Source organism: Eucyclogobius newberryi, unplaced genomic scaffold (genome assembly GCF_026437365.1).
Source record: "Eucyclogobius newberryi isolate DKJ021-1_F unplaced genomic scaffold, fEucNew1.0.hap1 SCAF_7, whole genome shotgun sequence".
Taxonomy (NCBI): domain Eukaryota; kingdom Metazoa; phylum Chordata; class Actinopteri; order Gobiiformes; family Gobiidae; genus Eucyclogobius; species Eucyclogobius newberryi.
Window position 1 is genome coordinate 23973179 of NW_027316389.1, and position 8882 is coordinate 23982060.

Below are 8882 nucleotides of genomic sequence, written 5' to 3' on the forward strand. Positions count from 1 at the left end.
GAAAAGTGACATTTGAACACAGGTAATTAGACAAAGTCATGATGAGCCTAACGTTTTAAGCAGAGAGTTAAAAAATAGAGACAGTGTTTCTGCATCTGCCTTTGTCCATTTGTTTAATTTATTTTTTTCTGCATGCAATATAACAAAAATATCAACTTCAAGGCAAGGGTAGTATGAGTCAAGGCATTCATCAAGTGTCACTCGAGTCGTCACACACAAGTGTATCATATATTTTGCTTTTTGTTGTCACTCACAGATTCTTCAGGCCACAAAAGTCACTCTTTAACCTCTGATTTATAGGCTATATTTAGCCCATTGCCTGTTCATTTCCTGGAAACTGTAAGGACCTATTGTGAAAGTTGTTTTTCTCTTATCATTCCGGCTATGACTATCTCTAAACAATATGCATATGGGTGTTTAAAATAATAATAATAATAATTTCAAGCTCTAACAAAACCTTTCAAAGTTGACCATTTTTGTACTAAATAGGCCTGTGTGCAATAGGAAGAGTTTTCTGTTTGCATAATAAATGTATCGGCTTGGTATACAATTGCAGTTGTCTATTTCTGTTGCAGGCAGGAGTTTAGGCCTACGTGCACCGACTTTGAAATTGTTCCAAATCCAAGGTCATCCTTCAATAAACATCACATGACAGTCCAAACATCCACCTCGATCTGGTCCTAAACCAACATCTCCACGCCAGGTATCACACGCGTAGGTTTTTGTTCGCTCTACAATAAGCACAGTCAGGACTCACAGAAGGCTACGTGATGGTATAAAGTGCGATAATGGCGAGACGGGAATATCGCAAGTCATAAAGTGTTGAAACGAGTTCAAATATTGACTGGAGGCTACGTGCGCACCGGCTGTAAAGTGATGGTGGTGCAAAGCCAAATTGCTCTGTCTGCGGGGGGTCCTGATGAGAAACTTACCGCTGCAGAGATGTTGTGTTGCGCGGGTTTGGCGGACACGCGGGCGACAGGGGTCACCTGCGTCCTCAGCGCGTGCCTGAAGAGCCTGGACACGGCGGGTAAGGTCATGGCTGTAGTGAAGAGGAGAGGAGCAGTTATGGAGAAAGTGCTGTCCTGGTCCAGGGCCTGGTTCTGGTCTTGATCCAACTTGACGTCCCTCTGCGGAACAGTAGAGAAATGTGCGCGTCAGTTACTTTCGGTGCGGCTGGCTCTGGTCTGGAGAGAGAGAGAGAACCACCTGTCATACGATCTTCCGCGCCCCGCGACCTGAAGTCAACTCTATCCTCTAGTCAGGTCATAACAAAACCTATAAGCTCAATGGAAAATAAAATAATTTGATATGGATAACATAAACCGAAAAGGTGTTCTTAGTTTTCGCCCATTGACCAGGCGTAGTTACTTGTTTAATTCTTGCAATAAAATGATTTTGTGTTTAATATTTGACTGTGAAATATAAAAGGGGGCAAAGGTTTCCCTGAGGATAAATGAAGTCTTCTGCTTCTGCTATAATGAGAATATGAGGGTTTGGTGGACACGCCATAAAGGCGGAAGCGTAAAAACAGCATTAATTAATAAACTTGCAGTTGTTAAATCAAACCAGCAGGTGGCGGTGTTTTGACAGTCTTTGCACCATCAGCGCTAAAACGTACAACAGAAAACAGAAGAAGATGAGCCACATCAACTCCAGGAAGTAAAGTTCAGCCTTTTCTTTTCACCATCAACTGTGTTTTTCTCAACCAAGAATCACGAAATAATCTCAAAAACTGCTGGTAGGTGAACGCATTCCTGGACCATTGCAGCTACTACGTTAGTCTTCAATACATATCCGCGTTGGGTTAATGGGAAATGAACTAAATACTAACCTAAATGCTAAATTAAATACTAACCTCACATGTACAAGAGGGCCTGCTATTTGTTCAATTTATTTTTAATAGCTTGACTAATTGTGTGTCTCTAAGCTATGTCAAACTCTTTTCTGCTAAAAATAAAATATATCTTTGTTGTGGCCCGTTATGAAGAATAAAGACCACTGTTTATCTAAAATGCTAGTATAAATATGTTGACTTAAGTTTCAGTGGCATGTCATGTGACATGTGTGGAGCTCCTATTTGAACTTTGTGCTTTTCGCGTCGCACAAATCTCAAGTCTGACGAATGACACGCTCATAAACTTGAATATTGAAGTTTGTCTAATATAAAAAAGAAATGATTGAGGGAAAATTACCTGAATAAATAATTTGCGAGTGTATAAATAAGCTGACAATCAATGTGTTCAAAGCTAATAACTGCACTCATCTTAAAGACTTTTTCTTCAGGCGATTGTGACTGTGACTTGTGCCTCTTTCCTAGTTTGTCCCGGGACAGTGTCTTCATGTGACGGGTCGCTCTGCCCATCATGTCCCTGATGGGTCCAGTTGTGCGCCTCCATGTCCTGTGTTTGCTGCTCGCTGTGTCCTCCCCCTCAAGCTCTGTCAAAAAGAGCCTGATGCTTTCAAGTCCAAGTCCAAAAAACAATACTTCCCCAGTCTGTAATGAATGTAAGTAGGGGTAACAGTTGCATTTCATTCTACAATACTACTACAAGGCGTCTAACTTTATATTTCTTGACATTTTAGCATGTATAGGTGTATTGTTTTATATACACATGGTTAAGCTTTCTTTAATTATTACAAATGTACCCGCTAATTTTATTTAAAAATGGTAAATGCAAATGCTTTTGTTAGAATTGATGTTACGGGTGTTTCACCAGATGTAAATATTGAGAAGATACAATCACTGATCTGACACAAAGAAAATGGTGTCTTCAGAAAGCACACAACAGTTGAACTGCCTTTCTTTGTCTGTTTTTGAAGCTTGAAAATGTGAACTGAACTTGCCAGAAGCCAGACTCAGTAACACTGTTTTCACAAGAAAATTTGTTTTGAGTATTTCCTGCAACCCAAGGTTACAAGGCACTCAATAATATAGTTTGGGCTCTAATCAATGATAGGAGATGTTATTTTACCACAACTATAGAAGTATCTAATAAAATGAACCTATAAATGAATCTAAAGTTGCATGCCAAATGTTATGAGTACCTTTTGATTATTGTTATTATATAGTTATTATTGTGTTTACCTTTTTATAAAACCACTTTCATTTAAAGGAACTGTTTGTAATCTCGCAGTTACGGTTTTAAAAAAGGAATCACAATCACACTGAATCTGTGTTGCCAGTACCTTAACCTGCAGATAGAGGTGACACACATGTCTCCTTCTCAGTTTAGCACTGATTCATGACTGATGCAGGCGCTGAGCTTTAGATAGAGACCATCAGATCAGAGAGAGGACACAGAAGTTTAGACACACTGGCTTTAAGCATTGAAACTGGCAACACAAATGAGACTCCCGTGTGAGGCTCATTCTGTTATTTTCTTTTGTAAAGAATTACTCAGGATTTTTCTAAAACCAAATGTGTTTCTGTCCACTACAGGTAGCAACAACAGCACGAGTCAAAACACATCAGAAGTTGGTGAAAATGTGACACACTCCTCTCTTGTGAACACCACCAGACTGAACAAGCAGCTTCATAACCATGACCTTAATGAAAGCCAAGATGGACTGTTTAATCAGAGTTTAAATTATGGCAAACAAAACCTAACCCAAAAAATCAATGGCTCCTTATTACAACCGACTACACCAGCAGCTGAAAGCAAGGATCCAACAATACGGCCTGAAGTTACAGACGCTCCACTTTCACACACCATTAATAATGAACTGAAGAAAACTGCTGGTGTGCCTTCCAATACAGCACATGCAATCATACCTGCAAATACCACCGGGACAACTACTTCAACTACTACGCTAGTGACCTCAACCCAAAAAACAACCGCAGCTCCTCCAACTACGCCCACTTTGTCCACAACAAAGATGGTTTCTACTCCTGCACCAAAAACCACTTCACCTGTACCACGCATTGTAACAGCAACAGTCCCCAAAACAACCACACCCATCACCAAGGAACCAGCTATTACTTCTACTGTTCCCTTTACAATTACTTCTACTTCTGCTGCTTCAACTAAGTTTGTTTCTACCAGCTCCTCCCCAACCGTCCAGTATCTGAGCCCAGTGGTGGAAGTGGCAGGCCGCGATTTGACCAGTCAATTGTTAGATACGGCATCATTATTGGCCATCCTGCTGTTTGGTTTACTCTTCTTTTGTGTGGTGGTGGCGGTGTTTGTGACACAGGCCTATGAGAGCTACAGGAGGAAGGACTACACTCAAGTGGACTATTTGATTAATGGTATGTACGCTGACTCTGGGGTGTGACTATAAGATAAGATTAGCTTTAAGCTAACTTGTCAGTATGAAAGCTTATCCAGAACTTTGTCTTATTCTCAAAAAAGTCCCAATTTATTTTGAGATGCGTGTTGTACAGGGGCAGGTTTTGACAAATTGGTTTGTGAGACAAGATGCAGACTTTCACTTACTGAAATATACTTTCGTTTTATATGCCTATTATTTTCATTCCACGGTGAAATTAACAACACAACACACATTTGCAGCAGTTTCAGAGATTTGCTACAATTACACCTGACTACCGTAGTTCAAAGGTAATGTATTTATTAATGGGCAAGTTATTCCAAATGACACTGCAAAAATAACTGCAAATTTGAGCAATAGTTACCTCATTGCAGTGTCTTCTGTTGACATTGCTGTATTGCAATAATATATATTTTTATATTTTGACTCAGAGTGGTACAGATATATTTTTACAGTTTTTCAGGATTCCTTTAAGAGCCAATCTCCATTCCTTTACTTCATTCCACAACCCAAATCATCCTAAGTTGCATCTTTGTTGAGAATGCTGAGGTTGTAAGGTTGATCTGTCTTAAGTATTCTCTTTAAGAAAAGTTTCACATATTTCTTAAAGAAAGCCACCACAGTCTGAAATGTTTAGGTTTACACTGGCTTTAAAAGCCACTTACAGTTTTGCCTTTAAAATTGGTTTTGTTCAATGTGTATAGTTCAACTAATCTGGGTCACATCCACCAACTTTGTGTAGTAAATTGTAGCAAAAGCAGAATTTGCCAATCTTAATTCAATGGACCTTTGTGTTACATCAATGTTGTGTGATCAAATGAAAATGCAATATCTGCGTCTCGATGATTATAGTGAAATACCACAGCAAAATAAACTAATTTGTGCCAGCGTTTACTTTTGGAGCAGCTTTGCCTAAAGTGTTGTTTTCTTGCACTTCCAATAAAGATGGGAGCAGTTTTCCCACATTGACTGAACATTCAGAGAGAGAGTAGCGTAATTGCATTTCTAATACGTGACTTATGAGAAGAAGACCAAATGTCAATGTGTTAAATGCAAGTGATGTGTAATACGTTTTTTTTTTTTCCAATGTTTACTTTTGGTTGGAGATTTTGTCTTAAATATGCCAAAAAAAAAGAAAGTAAAAGCACATGATTGTAAAGCCAAGGGAATTGTAAAGCCATGTTTGGTTGTTGTGAAGGTGGATGCATGTATTTAATTCACAATGGAACGTCATGCTTTGTGCCAACTCAACATTGTACCAGTGCACTTTGATTTTTAACTTGGATACAATAAAGGAACAGAATAATGCATGTGATGTCTCATGGTTAAGAATAATAATGTTCAATCAGTAACACACGCCACACTCATAAAGAACACAGCAGCAATATGCCCCCATTACAGCTAAGAATGCAAATATAAAAGTCAAAGTCTGTTCTTCAGAGCTCATTCCAGCCCACAAAAAGCACACGACCCTTTACAGTGGCTTTTCAAACATGCAAAACACAGAATATAAACACTATTAACACCATTATGACCCAAATAATAGTGATTTGAGATGTATCCTGTTATTGACTTTTTCTGGAGCTGTTTCATGTCATTTTTCTGAGCTCTCATTGAAGGCATTCGCTTCTCGCTTTGAGATGCTTTCGTTTTCCAGAATGTAATGATAGAAGTTGAAGACGTTGTAACATAGTATTCACCTCAAAGCCTCAGACCTGAAGAAAAAGTAATAACTCGTAGACATTTTTGATGGATTGCATTCGAAGGAGCTGAAAGTCATACCAAGGATCTGAAGTGTGTTTTACTGCAACAAGGTGGACAGATGTGTCTAGAAGTTTTTTTTCCTGATGCTGTTCTCACTTAAAAAATAAATAAATGTGTATTACTGAAGAAGAAGCCCTGATTCTCATTGTTGCCAACATTTTACTGAAGCTTGAGTGTCTTTAATCTTTGCTAAACTCATAGCCCCTTTGGGTGGGTGGACATTGGGTGGGCCAATTAATTTTATCACTTCATTGTTCCCCATGAAGTGTGTTTACTACACTAAATACGTTGGATTGGTAAACTGTTGCACCTGTTTCCATTTAAATTCCTTTGTTCCAACTAAATTGAGGTATATTAGAGAAAGAGAAAAATGTGTGTTTTTGGCTTACATTTTGAGGAACTTCCACAACAAAACGCTGGCTCACTCAAATTGACAAGATCATCTCACACTAAAGTACAAAATGGAACAAAATATGGACCCAAATACTTTCTTACACTAGAGTAATGCAACTTATTTTGTTTTATGTCCTTATGGAAGTTTCTGGTGCCCATCGCCAAAGAGCTTAAACAGTTTTCTAATTTTGACATTAATTGGTATTTGTATTTATACTCTTTATAGAAAACAACATAATTCCATCCCAAGTTTATGCATAATTTACAAAAAATAAACACATTTTTTGACCCCAAAACAATAATTCAACAAAATGAAGGTGCTCTCATATATTTTTATTTGTCAAAAATTTGTTTCCCAGTGGTTGCAAGTTAATTTCCTTGTGTGATGTCATCAATTACAATCAGGAAGTGCAATTATACACCTAAACAAATGAGCTACTCTGGGATACATTTTTTAAAATCATTTTTAGCAGAATTTTTAATACATTTATCTATTTTGGTTCAATGAGTCGTCCAACCTGTCATAGGCACTTTTGTTAAACCAATAGCTCCAGTTTTCAAACCACATTTATTTAAATTGATTTAATTTAAATTTCAGACCACATAAAGTCGTTTTCAACCAATATTATTCAGATATATATTCAATATGATTCAGATTCAGATTGAGACATTTAATGCACAGAACTTTCTCTGGTAATTCTCCAAAACTTACTATAACACATGTTTTCAAAAAGTGTATATTTTTAACAAGGAAGGACCACATTATTTAAGTTGTTTTCTTATATATAAAACAGACCTGTAAATTAAACGTTATAGGCTGAGGTTTTCACTCAACCTTTAATTGAATACGTCAATACTCCTGGCGTCTTTAGTAACGTTCTTTGGAAACAGCAATACTTGTACTTTTTCTACCCGCCGTATAAGCCTAGTTGCTATGTCAACTTTTGAAACATCACTGATCTGAGACTTTGGGTATTTATTGTGCAGAGCGACCTGAACAGATGTGTCTAAAACAGAGATATCTTTCTTTGCCCGCACCTGTTTTCAGTTACGGCAGAGAAATAGAGAAAGGTATGTTACATCAGTCATGTTGCTCTAAAGTGTGGTATTTATGGGAAGCAGGCAGACCAATGCGGAGAATGTTTTTTAATGTTTGTTTAGGCCCAAGTGTGAATCAAAGCGCACCGGCGGGGATGCAGATGATGGGAGGAGGAAAATATGTTTCATTACAACATTCCTGTGTCTGGTCGGCACACAAGAAGCTCTACTCCTAATGTACACCTCAGATCTTTTGGAGTTTTTCTTAGCTGAGAAGGAGGGTCTAGAAATGCTCTGGGACAGTCATCCATTTGTAGGATTTTCTAACTTTCTGTTGGTTCAATCAGCAATTTGATAAAGCCCCGAGAGGCAACTACTGTTTTTTGACCCTATAACAATACATTGATTTGAGTTGAAATTGAACTTTACTGTAGGTCAACACTCTCAATGGCGGAAAAAGTACTGAAAATGTGGGATTAAGTAAAAGTTCAAGTTCAATTCCAATTCAAGTATTGCTGCAATTCTTTACATACCGTATTTTCCGGACTATAAGTCGCATCTTTTTTCATAGTTTTGGCTGGGGTGCGACTTATACTTATATACTACTTATATGTGATATTATTTGTTATTCTCACACTTGCAACCTTATTTCATACTCCAGTGCAACTTATATATGTTTTTTTTTCCTTCTCTATTATGCATTTTTTGGCTGGTGCGACTTATAGTTCGGAAAATACGGTAAAAGTATAATATAGTAGTTTTTTTTTTTTTTTTTTTACAAACCTGGAGAAATTGATCAGTTTAAACCTTAATTTAGTTATTTTTAACCACAATCTTGACATTCTCTGGACAATTAGAGCAGGCGATGCGGGGCTGTGTTTTTGTCAGTGAAGAGGAGCAGAGACGGAGGTGAGAGACGATTGGGACGATGGGACTACATGATTGTAAATGCAGCACAAACAATTACAACAACAAGTACAAGATTATGTTGAAAAAAATGCTCAAAAAAGTACAATTGTTAAAACAAAAAAATAATCGACTCATTTATCAGTCATTTTCCACCCCTATCACTCTGAATCTATGTAGGAACTAAATACTGCACGTATCATTAGTGTAGCTCTTTGCCATAACAATTGTCTTTGCATCCACACTCTTTGACATATTGCTTCATAATAAAACAGAACCAATTTGACACTCTACTGTTTGTGGATTATGATAATGGTTGAGGATATAATGTCCCCTGAAATTTGACCCGGAGTTCACATAGTTCAGTCTGTGCCGATCCTGAGCCATGCACCAGGAGAACATACCTTTTGCCTTAATGCAGGTTTTAACCAGTGCTCCAAGAGAAACCCAACCCAGACACTGTGAAAACATGCAAACTCCACATAAACCTTCAAAGCCTGAACTGAACC

The 8882-nt window shown here is 37.8% G+C and overlaps 1 protein-coding gene across 2 annotated transcripts; it reads left to right on the forward strand.

Moving 5' to 3' along the window:
- The first annotated feature begins 1559 nt into the window (after nucleotides 1-1559).
- cunh11orf24 (chromosome unknown C11orf24 homolog) lies at nucleotides 1560-5580 on the forward strand. 2 transcript variants are annotated; one of them, XM_072435395.1, is made up of 5 exons: nucleotides 1560-1741; nucleotides 2321-2508; nucleotides 3443-3697; nucleotides 3728-4483; nucleotides 4526-4541. In XM_072435395.1, exons 2-4 carry the CDS (start codon nucleotides 2367-2369, stop codon nucleotides 4276-4278), a joined length of 948 nt encoding a protein of 315 aa, XP_072291496.1. In that variant the 5' UTR covers nucleotides 1560-1741; nucleotides 2321-2366; the 3' UTR covers nucleotides 4279-4483; nucleotides 4526-4541. The 2 variants fall into 2 exon arrangements, with proteins under 2 accessions (XP_072291496.1, XP_072291495.1); XM_072435394.1 differs by having other exon boundaries at nucleotides 3443-5580.
- The last annotated feature ends 3302 nt before the right edge of the window (nucleotides 5581-8882 follow it).

Bases quoted from the DNA above. Each gene is read 5' to 3' on its own strand.
- cunh11orf24 (XM_072435394.1), top strand. From the start codon at position 2,367: ATGTCCCTGATGGGTCCAGTTGTGCGCCTCCATGTCCTGTGTTTGCTG. The intron at 2,509-3,442 runs GTAAGTAGGGGT...TGTCCACTACAG, and splicing joins TTCCCCAGTCTGTAATGAAT to GTAGCAACAACAGCACGAGT.